The sequence below is a fragment of the Leptodactylus fuscus genome, chromosome 9, assembly GCF_031893055.1.
Source record: "Leptodactylus fuscus isolate aLepFus1 chromosome 9, aLepFus1.hap2, whole genome shotgun sequence".
Classification (NCBI taxonomy): Eukaryota; Metazoa; Chordata; class Amphibia; order Anura; family Leptodactylidae; genus Leptodactylus; species Leptodactylus fuscus.
The window spans coordinates 82133910-82152872 of record NC_134273.1 but is presented as its reverse complement, the minus strand read 5'-3'; the positions used below and the strand labels follow the sequence as shown (position 1 = coordinate 82152872).

The 18963-nt window shown below is 46.9% G+C and overlaps 1 protein-coding gene across 3 annotated transcripts in view; it reads right to left on the bottom strand.

The window, feature by feature from the left end:
• Positions 1 to 5583: 5583 nt before the first annotated feature.
• BRPF1 (bromodomain and PHD finger containing 1) overlaps positions 5584 to 18963 on the bottom strand; it is a 28583-nt gene continuing 15203 nt past the window's right edge. For 2 of the 3 annotated variants that reach the window (XM_075287482.1, XM_075287483.1), the window contains 7 exons: positions 18146 to 18463; positions 12946 to 13239; positions 11836 to 11977; positions 11546 to 11676; positions 9760 to 9881; positions 9415 to 9569; positions 5584 to 7294 (listed from right to left, as the gene is read on the bottom strand). In XM_075287482.1, the coding sequence (XP_075143583.1) occupies positions 7111 to 7294; positions 9415 to 9569; positions 9760 to 9881; positions 11546 to 11676; positions 11836 to 11977; positions 12946 to 13239; positions 18146 to 18463 (1346 nt within the window). In that variant the 3' untranslated portion in view covers positions 5584 to 7110. The remainder of the gene's footprint in view (positions 7295 to 9414; positions 9570 to 9759; positions 9882 to 11545; positions 11677 to 11835; positions 11978 to 12945; positions 13240 to 18145; positions 18464 to 18963) is intronic. The other variant, XM_075287485.1, reaches the window with a different exon arrangement.

The following is an 18963-nucleotide window of genomic DNA, read 5'->3' as shown; positions in this document are numbered from 1 at the left end:
ATAAGAGCTGGGAGCTGATTGGCTGCTATGAGCAACCAGAGACTCCCTGAACGACAGCAAAAATGAAAGGTGAACTCTGATTGGTTGCCACCGGTATCAGCAGCCTATCTATCTTGGTAGTTGTGATTGGTTGCTGTAGGCACCACCTCCTCTTATTTTACTATGGATAAACTTTATTAAAATAGTCAGGGCAACGCTACGATTTTGGACCCTAGTCACCCTGTGAATTGCCCAGTGACCCCAATTGTGCTCTGATGGCATAAAAGTTGAGCAATGTTGGTGAAATAGTGAAGGCACACTGGGCGATCGGCCATCTTGGATCGCACGCCTGGAGTCGTAACCAAAGTCGCCATGGATATATGAACAATGCAAACAATTCTATTTAAAGGGATGTTCCCATCTTATAGCGTAATGGTTTATTGCTAGGATACGCCGTCACTTTATGATTGATGGGGGTCTGACCGATCCTGCAGCTCTACAGCTGTGGGGTAGTGCGGCGCTCCCAGTGGCTGCTCAGGGGACTGCAGCCAGTCCTATTCACTTGAGTGAGGCCATATTTGATGTCGCAATGAAATCAGCGCTGTGGCCCCTTCACTGTCAGGGTGGTCGGGGGTCCTAATCTCTGCTGATACCTCCTAGCTATATACCACCACTTTATAAGATGGGACCGTCCCTTTAAGGATTTCTTAGGATCTGCTCATATAGGAGGTATAGGTAAAAGTTATTCAATGATGTCACATTATAATATAACCTTTCCTTAAAGGGGTTGTCCTTGTTACAAGGGTCCCTTAAATGTAACCGACAGCTGGGACCCTCACAGATCAGCTGTAAATTGAAGGCGAACCTCACAGCGCCACCACAGGGAACATGGAGCATTACATGGGTCACAATGAAATCAACAAGCTGTCTGTGTATTATAGAGATATACTGGGTCCTCCAGAGTAAGAGACCCTCTTTATACACCAGATAATAGGAGAGGGTCCTGAATGGAGGACAGCCCCCTCCCCCAGTAACTCAGAATCCCCTTATACATTATACAGTATTGGGTTGACCCTTCTGTCCAGTAAAAGTCGCCATCATAGCCCCATCGTGGGACATTCATCCAACTTTTCTAGAGTCCTGCATGACCTACCTCCCTAGTTACATAGGGATATACTCCCTCTGCACAGTTAGGAGCCATGTGGCGCCCCCTGTAGAGCCATAATGGTCCTTCATTACCAGAAAACAATACCCTTAAAGGTACGAGATTCTTCTTCAAGTTCAATGTCCACATGATGACTATATGACAGTTAGTATCTTGGAGGACCTCTTCATTCTCAGGTTCATTGACCGTGACCTTCACGACGTTGGCCGATTCTTCAGATCGTTGAGCGCCTGCAGGAACTCCTCGCTGTAACTATAAGTATCGACGTTACTGAGACGGCGAAGCATTGGCGGAAGAGACCCATCCTCGTCCAGGAAGACCAGCATCCCATTACAGGTGATGGGTGGGAAATACAACTCTCTTTCCCAAGGAAGCCTCCAAAGAACTGACAAGTTCACGTGATCTTTTTGAGGAGCGGGTGGGTTATAAACCACCGAAACGGAATGCCTCTTCTTTAAGATGGACGCGGGCAATCTATTGATGGACTCCTCAGGAACGGAGAGACGTCTTCTCTGCACAACCAACTGCTTAGGGGGTGGAAAGGAAACTTTTGCCTTTTTTGGGGTGGAGGAACTCTTGGTTGGCAAAGGAGGAAATTTGGAATGATTTTTCCCTGAATCTTCTGCCATTTGTAGACTTTTTCCAGGATTCTTTGCCCCGGTGGATGCATTTTTGGAAGTCATGTTGACATTTGGCCTCTGCTGGGCAGAGATTCTCCCTTTCTCCAGAGGGTTGACCAGGCTGCTTGGTGGTTTGGACACAAAACTTGACCCTCTCCTTCCAGACTTGGTAAAGAGCGAAGCAGAGAGTTCAGCTGGCCGGTCCTGACCCATATCCATCTTAGTCATGTCTCGCTTTCTGAGTCTCGTTCCAAGTGTATGTGCAGGTATGAGACAATCCCGCTCATCCTGCCCTTATATACCGGGCGTTATCTGGAGCCATCCTTGGAGGGCAGGTATTTGGAGCAGGTACAAAGAGATAATCACTACCTTTCATCGTGACTAATGGGCCTACTATTAATAACTCAGTCATGCCTGAAAACAATGGAGACGACGATGTCCCACTTTTTTGTTTTGTTATCTACTTGACCCGAGGGTAGAAAATTCCGTCCGTGAAGCCTCTCCCGCCCGCCCGTACTGGTGACGATTCTTCTGCTGGCTCCATTCACCTCCATATTTGCTTTAGGTACAGACAGATATGATTATTGACATAACTTCTTGTTGCCCAGTGTCTTCTTGTCTCTAACAAGCTTGCATACAAAAACTACAAGTGACCGCGATACGAGCGGCCGTCACATAATGCAAGTGTCAGCGTTGTGGAGTTTACCTGAAATAAACATGTCGGAGATAAAGATGCAGCCTGGCCATTTGCCGACTCCTGTGTCTGTTGTATAACAGAAAATTACAGGGCGTGTATACTTTTGCATTGTATCGCAGATTAATTACATTACATTTTTGATTGGTGGTCTCTTACGTTTTGTTTATACAGCTCTCATGTAGGTCTATGCGTTACAGACTACAAACATACCATGTCGTCAGATGGGCTCATGCACATGTCAGGGTATGGCATACATGGCTTCTAGGGGAGAAGAGCTTTGTACAGGAACATGCCACAAGGTCTAATAGACTTGTACGAGTGCCTTGTTATAGCCAAAGGTGCACCCGGGCAGTTGCGCTATAAGGGGTGCATAGAACAATCACTACCGGGTCCTGGAGCCTGAGGGGGGCCTCGTATTCCTCTCTCCAACATAAGAATAGCACCCCATTACAGATTTTGCACTGGGACCCAGAAACTTCAACTTATGTCTTCTGCTTCTTGAGCCGTCTGATGCTCCTGACCCCAACACCCGGAAGATTTGCAGTCCCAACTTCTCCATCTTGGTAGTCAAGATCCATCCACTTTGATTTTTACAGAGATGTAGAAGCAGAGAGGGAGACACAGCAATTTTAGGGCACTGGCAGATCATAGAACATGTATGGGGTCGAAGGCAGATGTCAGCACAAGGATGCACGAGGCTTTCAGGACAGCCTGGGCGCACACCATGGCAATTATGCAACCCATTAGGTTTTTGGCGAAGGGTTGGCAACTCATTCGTGCCCCTTGCTGGACCTTCTGGCTCATAGGGCTACGTGATCTAGGTGGGAAGCTTGGAAATATCCTCCAGCCTAAATGGTGATCAAGATTGGATGGAGAGAAGACGGGAGGGCTCCTTGGTATCTCCCTATAGTTCGCTCTCCATTATAGAAATATTGTTGGCCAGATATTTGACAGGTGGAGCTTGCCGGAGCTCAGCACCGATACAAAGGGATATGTAATTATATGTAACAGAGAGGTTAGTGTACGTCAGAGCGATATCCAATATACACAACATGGACACCAGGATTTCTAAGTAATTATATGTCTGGGACCTGAAGAAGACCTGACAAAAGAACGGCACAGGTCAAAGTCAACCCTACCCTGGGGCTACTCCTATACCAGTATAGACATCTTTACTGGAGGTCCGGGTCCTCTCCAACATGATACTTGATATTCAGAGACTTCTATCCAAGACCCAGAGGTTAGAGGTCACAGTTACAGTACTCATCAGTAATGCCCCACATATGTCCTGCCATATTCAAGCAGTAAAAACAGGACCTCTACTTACTAATCCCATGTGAAATTCCCGCACGTGTGCAGAGACCACAGACCTCTACATATCTGCCATGGTTGTAAAAGTATTCACACCCTGCACTTAGTATGTGCTTTCCCATCCAGAATAAAGTCCTCATAGAGTTAAAGAGTCCCAGGACGCTGGATTAGACCTGACAGCGCCCTCACCCACCCACAGGGCAGCTATCGGCGCTGTCACTGATAGTCGCAGGGACTAACGGAATACTATTTGTTGAAGGTTCGACTCCAGTTCCTGTGCAAGTCAGGGCTTGTAGAAATGGATTATTACCAACTAAAGGCAACATTGTGCACATAAGACACAGGATTTATCATACCGCTCTATATCCTTCCGGACTTCACCGTCAGTAGTGACTCATTCACCTTTCTGCTAGTGACCCATGGGCCAGCGCTATGACACTGCGGGCCACAAAGGTATGACCAGGGGTGTAAAAATAAGTGAGAGGACACAGCAACAATGGAAATAGGGCCAATAATACCGTCATACAGTGCCCAGAGACGCTACTGTAGCATTTCATATACTGTATACCTGTATAGCACAGCAGAGGTCGCCAGGTCAAAACTGTGGTGCAGAGAGGGCAAATCCGAGATGTATAACACCCTGGATCTGAAGATGGGAACAGCACAAATACCCCTTAGAGTTGCCCAGGATTCGAAGCATCACCTGAGACAGTCGGGGTGGGTGGTCAATAACTCTACAGAGACATTGGCTCGCACCGGAGCTGCATACATTAGACAGCAGGATGATAGTATACACGACTTGCCATGTTGCAGAAGTATACCCCCCCCATATGACTCTACAAGAAGCAGACGGTTTATATTTAGCTGACCCCGACGTCTCAGACTACCCATATACACTATATACACCCGCAAGGTTCGATGGGAGAGAAAAGAGAATTCCACAGGGGTTTTGTTTTTTTTCATTTATGCCCCAAATATATCAAAGTCAAAGTAAAAAATTAAACAGAAATGAAATGATTCGGAGTGTGACCGACTTCAAAGGACGCCTGGTCGGCCAAATACGTGCAGCGGCCATAAATCCTTCATGGAGGGTCCGGACGGCTGCAGCGGGGGCATCACCGGTTCTACATGACTGGGGTAGGGCTATGCGGACAACACAAAGCTCAGTAACAACCCTCATGTATATGGCAGCATAGCGTACCGCCATACAGCGCCCGGGAGGTTGCACAAATCAGAGGCTTGGTAGACGGTAAATCTAAAGGAAATCGTATATTGTTGCCTATGGGCCATTCAGGAGATGGAAAAGATGGGTGGCAACTCCTGTGGCCAGTGTAACACGCCCTTACTAGCCCGATAGGGCTTCACACACCGTCATATCGCACTGTTACTAATAAGCTGATATGCCCCGCGAAAAGGGAATACACCTGCAGAGTATTGTCAGAACAGTCTCATGGTCTCCAAGTTGTTCCATTGTTGACAGCGCCCCCTGGTGTCCGAGCCAGACTGTAGAAGGACAACCAAATATTCGCCTTTCACCAGCGACGCCGCGGATTCTTCCTGATGGTTACCAATCAATATGGTGCGTGTCCTACAACCTTTGGCGCTCCAGGTTGCTGATCCCTCTCCTACTCCTATTTCCAGGAGGAACAACTGAGGAACACTAAGACGTTGCAGGAAAATAACCCCCGGAATTGTCGTTTCTTGGGGTACAAGACGTGTCAGGCAAGGGGACAGCTCTTCCGGAACGCGATGGGATCGATCCTCGACACGGGGACGAGGCCTGAGAAATAAAGAGACGTCGCCGTTCCAGATAGACGGGTTTATTTTCTAAGAACAATAAATTTTCCTTGCGAAATAAATACAAAACAGAAATACACAAGACATGATCATAAAAAAACAAAAGTAAATGAGTCTAGGGGACGCGGCGGCGCCGCCGGGGGGGAGGAGCTTTACATGATATCTGGATTACGATACGTTCCTTCCTAATTCTACTGTGTAAAACAATCGATATACGGTAAAAAAGAAAAAAAAAATCCCCTCGTAATAAACGGCGGCAAAAAGTTTACAAATGGGAATAATTTACATTCGCCTCTCATTTACATAATGTACAAAGGTGGGAAGGGGATGGCGGACGCGTCTGGTGTAAATGGTAGCCACAGACGTAGGGGTGGGGGTCTGACTACTGTAACTACTGCCCCCTTCTGGACGACAGTCATCTCTATGGGACTGCCAAACAGAAGCCAACCGGCGACCAATGACAGCCCCGCACATGAAAAAAGTGGCGCGGGGGGGAGGGGAAGGGTATCCGAGACCACTGGTGATGGTGGATGCTCACCTATCAGACACTTACCCCCTATCCTGTAACAATCCCTTTAAGACGAGGGTTCCTGTACAATGTAGGACTTCACGGTTTTCCTATGTGGAGAAGGACAGTTGCGAGGGGCTTGCCTCACGAAAACACGCAGTTCTTGGAGACCCCCTCCCATTTTATGTGACCAGGATTAACTGACTGAATTTGAGCTGCAGTACCAGGCACAGCCACAGACAGGAGTGGCGCTGTTTGTTTGTTTTCAGCGTCCTGCTCCGATCTCCGCCTCGCAGTGAATACAAATTCAAGATGGCACCAAAAAGATCAGCCCCGAATTTGTCAGTGTGAATACAGCCTTAGCCTAACGGGGTATTATTACAAAAAAAATGGGATAAGAGTCTGATCGTGGGGTGCCCAGTGGTCACATGGAGGGGGGTCCTGAACCCCCTGTAAGAAGGGGTAGGGGGGTCACACATACCTGCTGCGGCTCCATTCACCCTCCAGGGGACTGACTAAGCTCAGTGAGCATGTGCGACCGATGCTGCATTAACTAAGACATGAGACCCTCAGACCGCAAACAATTCCCCTCATCCCATGGAGAGTGGCAGGGGTTGGCCATCGTCTTACCATCTCCCTGTGTCATAAGTATTAACCCCCCTCCCCCCCCTATCATCTTCCCACCACACAAGAAGCGGACAAGTAAATGTAAAACCTCAATGAACACAGAAGACGTCTGTACAGATCCTAAGGAACAGGGGTAGTCCTTGAAGAGTCAGGCCTAAGAATTCCTGTCCAGCCAGGACTTCAGCAGATGGTCAGCCAGCGACCATACTACCCATCCACCGCTCCGGCAGGGGCTTCTCCTCCACTGTCCGGCCCCTCCAGCGCGATCGCACCGTCACGTTCAGGTAACATCTGGAAATCTCATCGCCATGATTTTTTTTTTTTTTGCTCATTGCAATAGCAGCAAAATAGAAAACCGACAGTCAGTAAGACACGAGAATCTGCCAAACCGCGGGAAGAGACGCCGCTAATCGCTCTCACTGGTATCACTGCTGGGCGCGCCCTGAACCTTATTGCGATGCTGCATGGCCCGGTCATAGGCGATCTGCACAGATTTACGGATGTTCGACTTTCGTCCTTCCAGCATCTTTTCCTTATCTAGTTCACGATTCAGACCCAGAGGAACCAGCTTTGTTCTGGGAAGCCACTGCCTGCAAAGAGGAGGGAGAATAGTGAGCGCAGCTCTGGAGTATAATACAGGATAAGTAATGTAATGTATGTACACAGTGACTGCACCAGCAGAATAGTGAGCGCAGCTCTGGAGTATAATACAGGATAAGTAATGTAATGTGTGTACACAGCGACTGTACCAGCAGAATAGTGAGCACAGCTCTGGAGTATAATACAGGATAAGTAATGTAATGTATGTACACAGTGACTGCACCAGCAGAATAGTGAGCGCAGCTCTGGAGTATAATACAGGATAAGTAATGTAATGTATGTACACAGTGACTGCACCAGCAGAATAGTGAGCGCAGCTCTGGAGTATAATACAGGATAAGTAATGTAATGTATGTACACAGTGACTGCACCAGCAGAATAGTGAGCGCAGCTCTGGAGTATAATACAGGATAAGTAATGTAATGTATGTACACAGTGACTGCACCAGCAGAATAGTGAGCGCAGCTCTGGAGTATAATACAGGATAAGTAATGTAATGTATGTACACAGCGACTGTACCAGCAGAATAGTGAGCGCAGCTCTGGAGTATAATACAGGATAAGTAATGTAATGTATGTACACAGTGACTGCACCAGCAGAATAGTGAGCGCAGCTCTGGAGTATAATACAGGATAAGTAATGTAATGTATGTACACAGCGACTGTACCAGCAGAATAGTGAGCACAGCTCTGGAGTATAATACAGGATAAGTAATGTAATGTATGTACACAGTGACTGCACCAGCAGAATAGTGAGCGCAGCTCTGGAGTATAATACAGGATAAGTAATGTAATGTATGTACACAGTGACTGCACCAGCAGAATAGTGAGCGCAGCTCTGGAGTATAATACAGGATAAGTAATATAATGTATGTACACAGCGACTGTACCAGCAGAATAGTGAGCACAGCTCTGGAGTATAATACAGGATAAGTAATGTATGTACACAGCGACTGTACCAGCAGAATAGTGAGCGCAGCTCTGGAGTATAATACAGGATAAGTAATGTAATGTATGTACACAGTGACTGCACCAGCAGAATAGTGAGTGCAGCTCTGGAGTATAATACAGGATAAGTAATGTATGTACACAGTGACTGTACCAGCAGAATAGTGAGCGCAGCTCTGGAGTATAATACAGGATAAGTAATGTAATGTATGTACACAGTGACTGCACCAGCAGAATAGTGAGCGCAGCTCTGGAGTATAATACAGGATAAGTAATGTAATGTATGTACACAGTGACTGCACCAGCAGAATAGTGAGTGCAGCTCTGGAGTATAATACAGGATAAGTAATGTATGTACACAGTGACTGTACCAGCAGAATAGTGAGCACAGCTCTGGAGTATAATACAGGATAAGTAATGTAATGTATGTACACAGTGACTGTACCAGCAGAATAGTGAGCACAGCTCTGGAGTATAATACAGGATAAGTAATGTATGTACACAGCGACTGTACCAGCAGAATAGTGAGCACAGCTCTGGAGTATAATACAGGATAAGTAATGTAATGTATGTACACAGTGACTGCACCAGCAGAATAGTGAGCGCAGCTCTGCAGTATAGCACAGGATAAGTAATGTAATGTATGTACACAGTGACTGTACCAGCAGAATAGTGAGCGCAGCTCTGGAGTATAATACAGGATAAGTAATGTAATGTATGTACACAGTGACTGTACCAGCAGAATAGTGAGCGCAGCTCTGGAGTATAATACAGGATAAGTAATATAATGTATGTACACAGTGACTGCAGCAGCAGAATAGTGAGTGCAGCTCTGGAGTATAATACAGGATAAGTAATGTATGTACACAGTGACCGCACCAGCAGAATAGTGAGCGCAGCTCTGGAGTACAATACAGGATAAGTAATGTAATGTATGTACACAGTGACTGCACCAGCAGAATAGTGAGCGCAGCTCTGCAGTATAGCACAGGATAAGTAATGTAATGTATGTACACAGTGACTGCAGCAGCAGAATAGTGAGCGCAGCTCTGGGATATAACTTCAGTGCAGTACAATGAAATATACTCCCTAGAAATACCCTGATAGTAAATATCTACCACGTTTCGGGGCTCCATACACAATCCATCTCTGTAATTACTTACCAGGTACGTTTATTGTCAAAAAACAGAACGAGGTAGAGATGTTCTTGTGCTTCTTGAGTCATCTGCTCTCCTAGCTTGAGTACATCTACGGGTGGCACAGGAATTGGTACGCCGTGGTGAAACACTCCTTCTCTGGGCATCTTTGGGTCGATAATCTAAAGAAAAGAACATTACAATGAGGCTTCTGTCGCTCTCTGCCATTAGGGACACAAATATATCATCACAGACACACAAATGGTTAATCTCTATCAGGATTTAGTTTGACCCTTTCATGTGCGGATTACAAATAGATCTACAACAGCTACGACAACATGGAAAAATAAGAGGGGAGGAACTGAAGTCTACCAGAGCTGGATAGGAGGGGTATCCCCGACACTTGGCCCACACCAAGTCTAAGGCTTCTAGAGTGGAGTCTTCGTCTTCGGACAGCCACCCCGCCCCTCGGCCCTCCATTCCTTTGCGTACCACTATCAAACAACAGAAAAGGTCACAAGTCACAGGCCTGTTTTGGGTTCTCAAATGTCATACAGTACGTTAAAGATACTAAAGTGCAGAAAAGCGTTGGTGGCAGCCATTGTCTAGAAGTGGCCACTAGTCACAAGAAGCAGCGAGGCAATATGTTATACTGATATCTTGTGCAGAGTGGATCAGTCCTAGTAATGGTGATTTCTCTAGGTATCTGGTGCGTTACAATAATAAAATCTGTTCCATAGCTTTAGGTTATTTGCTTATTGTCCCCTTGTAACATCACATACTAAACCCATTAATGTAAAACAGACCCAAAAATAAATGTGTACCTAAGGGCGGACTTACACTTGGTGTAATTTTATAGGAGAACAAATCAGATCCATAATCTGCTAATCTCACATGCAGGTTTTGTCGTTCTGGTCCATCTTGCCGGTGCTAGTATGAACCCAGTGTTAGATTGGCAGATTCTGAAGTGGATTTGTCCATGGTGTTATATGAGATCAGGCAAGCACCAGTTTGCTGCGGTCTAACATAGTGGCACCACATGCGGATACAACCAAGGATCACATGAGTATACAGGTGTTTGATCCTTGAAGCCGCACACGGGCACAAATCTATTACAAAGCAGCCTTAGAGGTGTCATACTAATTCAGCCCACTAGATGGCCTACTTTACAGTGCAACAATAAAGGGGAAACCTCTTCATGAATGATGGATGACATGCAATGGTGCGCCTTATATACCCTTAAAGGGATCCTATCATTGGATACCCTTTTTTTCTCCCTAACACGTAGGAATAGCCTTAAGAAAGTCTATTCTTCTACCTTTAGATGTCTTCTCCGTGCCGCCGTTCTGTAGAAATCCTGTTTTTCTTTAGTATGCAAAGGAGTTCTCTTGCAGCACTGGGGTGTCCCCAATGTTGTGAGAGAAATCTTCAGCGCCGCCTCCATCTTCTTCTGGAACGCCCTCTCCCTGCGTCTTCTTCCGTCCTGGGTTCCAATCTTCTAGGCCTCGGGCAGAGCCGACTGCGCATGCCTGGACCACAAGAAAATGGCCGTTCACACCAGCTTACTGTGCAAGCGGCCACAAGAAAATGGTCACCTACAGCAGCTTACTGTGGAAGCAGCCATTTTCTTGTGGCCCGGACAGTCAGCTCTGCCTGAGGCCTAGAAGATTGAAACCAAGGATGGAAGACGACCCAGGAGAGGGCGTTCTAGAAGAAGATGGAGGCAGCGCTGGAGATTTCTCTCGCAGATTGGGGATGTCCCCAGTGCTGCGAGAGAACTCATTTGCCTACTGAGGAAAACCCGGATTTCTACCAAACGGTGGAGCGGAGAAGACATCTAAAGGTGGTAGAAGAATGGCCTTTCTTAAGGCTATTCCTTTGTTTTAGGGAGAAAAAAAAGGGTATCCAATGATAGGATCCCTTTAATATCAGAGACCTGCTCATCGGGATCTTGCAGTGTAGCATGTTTGGTAAGTCCTCATTGATGACATGTGAATAGCCCCTTTAATGCCTCAAACTACAGATTTCTCTGAAAGAACAGACTGGGTGGGCCAAGCGCTCTTACATACACGTAGTGGGTGGCAGCTCTAGTCAGGGGCATTGCTAGTCTTACAACGGGTAGCGTTTCTATATGTACTGTTTGTAGTAAGTCACTTACAGCCATGTCCTACTCGGCTCCCTATAGAATACGACTCGTTCTCCGTGCCTGACGTGTCCTCGCTGCTATAGTCGTTGTAATTCTCTCTCGAGAACGATGGCTTTCCCCGGCCTTGTTTAGAGGGAGTTGTGCTGGAAAAGAGAAGGATCAGGACAATGTGTTATACTGATACATGTACAGTTTGGTGGTGGTGGGGGGGGGGGGGGGGACACACATGGGTTTTATATGACTTTGGAAGACCTGGGGGTGTACCAAGATATTCACAGAGACACTTCTAAGAGGTGCGTTACCTGGTTCTGTCAGAGGCGGCGCTGCTGCTGCTGGTCGTGCTGGATTCGGAGTCTGAGCTGCTGCGGGGAAGATTACAGTCAGTGCGGTAGATTAAAAAACTTTTCTTCACCTGCTGGTTGCTGAAGCCATTCGTGGGTAAATCTTAAGTAAAACAAAAAAATGAAAGACGCATTGAAAGCTTCTATTGTGCACAACTAAGAAAAGTTTACGATTAAAGGGTGCAAATATGTTAATTTTGCTCTAGGTACCCCCTACAAGGGGTAGAATGTCTCCTCCTGGTGGTGGACAAGTGTACTGAAAGGCTATACAAGTGCAGGAAGCGTTAATGGAGGAACAGAAGTGATACACGAGGAACATGGCGGCCGCTGTGGACAACCATAGGCTGGACAGGAATCATCTCCTAGAGGAGGATTACATCTGCCATCGGGGGATCGGGGAAGAGAGGGTCACAGGTTAATGGGGGCAGGATAGGATAGGTCATCCATGTGAGACTGGTGGGGATCAGACGCCAGAGAACTGAGTGCTGCCGCCTCTTCGACCAGCTGATCAGAGGGGGTCCTGGGTGTTGGAATACCAGCCACAGTGCCATACATATTGTACTGGACGGGATTGATATTCCAGCTCTACTCACCATGCGACGTCATTTCACAGACAGGGGCTGCAGCGCTTGCCCTTCAAACAGCTGATCTGTGAAGGTCCCATCAATTACATATGGATAAGCTATTCTAAAGGCAGGTCAAGTACTGGAAAATGCCTTTAAAGGGGTTCTGCATAGAATACACTCCTGCTGAATGTGACATCAGGCATGGGGAGGTACAAGTGCACAATGGGCAGGCGGTCTAGGTGACGATATAGGGGCGATGGGCCCCTGTATGGTACCTGCTTTGGCCTCTCTCCCTCCTGATGTTACATGAGACAGGACATGCGGACTGCACATCCCCTTTAATTCCATCGTGTATAGAAAAAAAAAAAAGTCAAACCTATTGTGAACGTGTTGGGACTTTTGCTTTGTGGTGTCTGCACTAGAGCAGCATGGCTGCAGGATCTGCACAGATATATATATATATATATATATATATATATATAATAACAAGACCGTCCCTACTCACCTAGAGACGCATCTTCTCCAGACTTGTCGCTGTCACTCTCACTGTCCGAACTAGACGTAGGCCGGGGACTTCGGACTCTCTTGCGCTGCCTCTGGGACCCTCCCATTATAGAGAGCTGAGGGGGTCCGATGGGACTGCTGATCTGCCCTGACGCCATTTGGTTATCCCTGTTCTTAGGAGGCCGCCCCGGTCTCTTTGGAGGGCCCGCAGTTTTGGGATTCTTCTTAGAGAAAAGGACAGAGGTCCTTCTACCAACTTCATGTGCAGGGGTGGAAGAAGTGTTTGGGCCAAGTCCTGAGAGGAAAAAGAGACAGGTAGAGATAGCGCAGGATATTAAGAGCCAGAAGAGAAGAGACGGTCAGAGGAAGGACGGAAAGAGGACAAAGAGGAGGAGAAGGAAGGAAAAAAGCATTTATTTCTCCAGACAATTCAACATCAAAACAAAACAAAACAAAACAAAACAAAACAAAAAAAGACAAAATTCTGGAGTTTTCCACGTAAAAACAGGACCCTGGATGAAGCACTGTAAGGAAGAACTCTCCCTACACACTAAAAAACACAAAAACGGGCAAATCGGGAGTTTTAGATAAACACGCTTTATTGATAGAAAAAAAAAAAAGAAAACATTTTCCCCAAAAAAGTACAAAAATACAGTGCTCAATACAATGATAAAAAATGTGCGCAAAAACAGCGACAAACTGGACAAGGTTACAGAGACAATGGAAGAACAGCGGCCGTTTATTACAGCATGGAAATCCGGAGAACGCGGACAGCGACCACATCAGACGGCTGGCATTAGGTATAGACTGGCTTTAAGGGGCCGTGTCTGATCACGGTAAGGTGGGCAGATGGGACCACCACTAACCTGGAGAACGGGAGTCCTGAGCCCAAATGTCTCAATAGAAGGGCAGTGCGACATGCAGGATGAAAACAGCACCAGGGCACATGCTCCACCACCAAATGGTTAAACAAGCGGCACAGGACCCAGTTCTAATGATCCTTGGGGTTCCCTCTCGCTGGACCCCATCTGATCAGACACATATCCCCTTACCTTGCCTGCTTAATTTGTGGTAAGATCCCTTTAAAGGGATTCTACCATTAAAATCACATTTTTTCTTGCCGACACGTAGGAATAGCCTTAAGAAAGACTATTCTTCTCCTACCTTTAGATGTCTTCTCTGCACCGTCGTTCGGTAGATATCCCGATTTTCTTAGGTATGCAAATGCATTCTCTCACAGCACTGGGGGCGGGCCCTAGCGCTCAAACAACACTGGGGGTTCCCTAATGCTGTGAGAGAACTCTCCAGCTCCACCTCCATCTTCTTCAGGAGCGGCCTCTTCACGCGTCTTCTTCTGGAGTTGGATTCAAACTTCTAGGCCTCGGGCAGAGCTGACTGCACATGCCCACGGCCACAAGAAAGCACAGTACGCCCGAGGTCTAGTAGATTGAAACCCTGGACGGAAGAAGAAGCGTGAAGAGGCTGTTCCAAGAGAAGATGGAGGCGACGCTGGAGAGTTCTCGCACATCATTGGGGATGCCCCTAGTGCTGATTGAGCACTGGGGCCCGCCCCCAGTGCTGCGAAAGAACTCATTTGCATAGCAATGAAAACCGGATTATATACCAAACGGCGGCGCGGAGAAGACATCTAAAGATAGAAGAAGAATAGTCTTTCTTAAGGCTGTTCCGACGTGTTAGGGACAAAAAAAAAAAGGTTATGCAATGATAGGATCCCTTTAAATGGTTGCAGTACCGGACACAACCACATGAGTATGACATTGCCAGGTCATGTATTATATGACCCCATGCAATATCCTGGAGCCCCTCTACCACCATGTTCTTATCTGCTCCCGGGTGTCTATTGGTGGACTAGAACAATAGACAGATGGATCGCTAAAACAGAGGACACCAATGGTTACTGAAGGACGCCCTGATTATAATGGGATCCACCGGGTGTCCATCGCTTTAAACAAAGTCAGACTTGCAGCAATTCTTTTTTTGACTTGGTGGAAGTCGCACCAACAGTCTCCGGTACAGATGTGAACCCAGACTACACTACTAAGGCAACACTTGATCTGACAGTGACATAAACCTACAGAATAATTCAGTATTTCGCTGACCCGTCACCCTGTCCTAAGCGGTCTTACTCTCCTAGATCGGCATCAATGCAAAACAGTGACATAAAAATTGTAGACAATGTTCAATACAAGTACAAGAAAAATCACAGAGATGTCTCTGGGAAAAAAAATATAAAAAAAATAAAATAAAAAAAATCGCCCTTCCGGCGTACAAGAAGCCATTACTCCGGCCCCTTCACATTCAGGATGTGCAAATAAGAGCGGCCCCCTGCCATCTTGTGCTTCCTTATTGTCTAACAGACCTTGTGCTTCATTTCCTTTCCAAGATCTCTGCAAATAGAGGAAACAATCCTGACGGGATACTTCTCAGAGATGAGGGTCAGTGAAGACGGATCCAGTCTGTAAACTAGCAAAGCGAGCGTAGACGTCCGGGCCACGTGTCACCGAGGAAGGAGCCGACTGGAAACAAACCCTCAGCTGTGACAAGTATTCGCTCAGGATTCACTGACAAGAAGCAGATTTGGAAAATCAGGAGGAACTGAAACACAACGTATTATAAAAAAAAAATAAAAAAAAATTAATGGGGTGTCCGGACCCCTATTCCAGTAATCCGCGGGAGTCCCAAGCAGGGACTAATACTCTACTATTTTGCTATCTAACAAAGGCTCGGCCACATGTGTGACGTCTTATCTTCTACTGGATTCTAGCTATGGGTGCAAGTCTTTACAATCAGTAGTATTATATCAGAAGCAATGCAACAAACTTTATTTACGTGCACACTTCTGACATCCTCATCTCCAGCACTAGAAGGGACGCCATGTTCCCCATGTAAACTTTGCATAACTCTAATGCACTGTAAAGGGCTTGTACAATACTTATTCCCTATCCAATATGTCTGCTGGTCAGAAAAACAGGGTCCCCCTTATCGCCCTGAACCGCTGCCATTCGGCCTCTATGGGGAATAGAAAGCTCAGTTATGGGCAGCAGGCATGGGGGTCTGCCAGTCCATTCAGATGGGGCACTCAGGACCCCTGTTCTTGTTGGGATAAAGGAATTTATTGAACTGTGATAAAGCGACTGGCTTGGCCCCAATGTGCTGAGCCCATCAGAAAAGTGACTTTCTGACCCCCCCCCCCCCCACTTGATATGTAGTTGAGCCCATAACCGTCCACATTCAATAAAGGTGCCTATACAAAAAAAAACAAAAAAGCGTCGGTGTCCATACTGTTCACAGTAACGCAGAGATTTCCAACATCTCTTCTCACAGGCTGAATGGCCCATCTGTATACAGATTAAAGGCACAGTCCTTTTGCAGAAATAATAATCCAGCTTTCCCGAAATACCGAATGGGAAACCGTAATGACAATACAGAAGAACACTATTCATTCACCTATAGAATAAGCAGACCAGCCGTCCATTTGGCATTAGATAAAGGGTATTCCAGTCTTGTTAAGTGAAGAGGCCGCAGAGGATTAACCCCCACTGATCTCCTAGCTGTATGTCTTCACTTAACAAGACTGGAATACCCTTTATCTAATCATACAGCTAGGAGATCAGTGGGCGTTAATCCTCTGCAGCCCCCACCTATCCTAAAAATGGTGGAGGTACAGTGATTTAGCTGCCACTTCTTGTTTCCACCTGCACTGCCTCTCCCTGGCCATAGAGGGAACTGCAGCTGACGCCATTCACTGTGCTGTAGTTCCCTGTACAGTGGGGTAACCAGGGCAGGTGAAGGGGTAACAGGGTGACACTAGCCTCTTCGTGAAGTGAAGACATACCTAAGTAACACATCATCACTTAACAAGATGAGAACCCCCATGTACTAGGGGCTTCTAGTCCATAACTAATCCTTAGGGCAGGTGATATGTGATGGCTGTGGGTCTGATAGGCCGGACCTCCACACACGAGGCCGTAGTGTTCACCAAGCACAGCGCCATTCATGGTATAGTGACTGCACCTGGTATTGCAGCTCAGTGCTATTCCCCTAAGACTGAGCTGCTGCTATAACATGCGACCAACAAACATGACATTATCAGTCCAGAGAAACGTCAGACCCTATTCATATCTGCATTCGGGTTTCCTTCAGGAACTCCCCAAACGGAAACCTATATGCACGAAAAAAGCGGCTACCTGGGAAACCTGCGGACCCCATAGACTATAATGGGGTGTGGGTGGTTTGTGCATGAAACATGTGAAGACAAAAGCGATGCTTGCAGGACTTTACTCTCCACGTTTCGTGCAGAAACCACATGGACCCTATTATAGTCTATGGGGTCCACAGGATTCCCAGGTAACCGCTTTTTTTTATGCGTATAGGTTTCTGTTCCAGTGATTCCCAAATAGACTTCCCAAACGGAAACCTGTCCGCAGGCCTTAGTGCTCATGAGCGTGGAGGGTCCCAGATATCAGACCTCTACCCATCTGATATTTATGACCTATCCTAATGATAACTTATCACCTCACAAGGAGGTGAACCCATTACCCACAGCCAGCAGAGGGAGCCATTCTGGGATAACTTAAAATGCCCCATCTTGACTTTTCATTAGTGTATTCCGATCCTTTACGCCTCAGACACAGCCCGATGCGTTCGGGTCGTTGCCTGTGCCGTCTCTAGCCATTCTGGTTTCAGAATCTAGAGACGATATCACGGCCACATCGGAGGCAAAAGGTGGCGCTTTTTGGTAAAAGGAAAATAGTGGCATTGCCCACCAACGGCAGGTTGCTTTAGGAAGGTCACAGATCCGCTCTAACAAAGATACGTAACCGCATGATCTGTCCTAGGCAACATGTATAGCAGCATTATAAGAGGTACAAATATACAAAAAAACCAAGACAACGCTAACAGAAGAATCACCTAAACCTCAGGCATTTAGTTACACACAAACCAATAGTCGGAGCGCATGATATAAAGGAAGGCTCAGCTCTTATGGCTACCCTCAAATATCTGTAGACTCGGCGTAGACTCGCCTATCTGTAGTAAGGGGGGGAATATGCAAAAAACAGAAAAGAAAGTGCCACAAAATAACAATCACTCACACAATGTAAACAGGTCTGACAACTATACAGAGCTGCAGAAGAGGCCCCTGCGGGAATCAGAAAGCAGTCAATAACACAGCGCAGTACCTTTCCCCGTCTCCTGACTGCTGCTCTCTTCTGCAGCACTGTCCGTCTGTCCATCCTTCTCGGAAGGGCCATGCATTGGCACGTTGCCTCTCCCAGACATGCCATGCCGATCCATGGCTCCGTCCCTTCTGGATTCTTGCTGGTGGGCCATCTTGCGGCGGATGGATGTAATCTCCTTTCGGATCACCTTGGCCCGACGCGCCCTTCCTATGCTCTGCTTGCCCGCGTTGACCTCATCCAGCCGGGCTAGCTGGATTTTAAGCTGCTCTTCCAGGGGAAGGGGTTTGCGGTTGTCGGAAGGAGGCGTACGTTCTAGACCTGGGGGAGATCAAACAGAAAAATGTATTACTGAATATTGTATAGTAATGGGGATCAGCGTCTGATCGGCGGGGGTCTGGCTGATGGGACTCCCGTCTATTGTAAGAAGGGGGGTCCTGAGTTTCCTGTGTGAATGGAGCGGTGGTCTTGGATACGCCATACTACTCTATGGGACTGCCAAATATTGCTGAGAGCTGTACTTGACAGTCCCAAAGAGGTGATCGGAGCAACAGCACACCGATGGCTACCACTCCACTCAAATAGGGGACCCAAAACCCCCCATTGTTGTGATCAGTGGGGGCCCAGCCATTGGAATGAATCAGACACTGAGGATCTGTCATAAGAAATGATGGTGGTCTAACCCCTAGGGGTTTCCGAATGCCGAGACACCTGTAGACCCTCAACAATCCTGACAAAGGAATAAAAAAAAAAAAAGCTTGCTGACTTGGCCTTGTCCCGATCCCAACACCCCCGCCCCTCCTCAATTTTAGGCATCATTT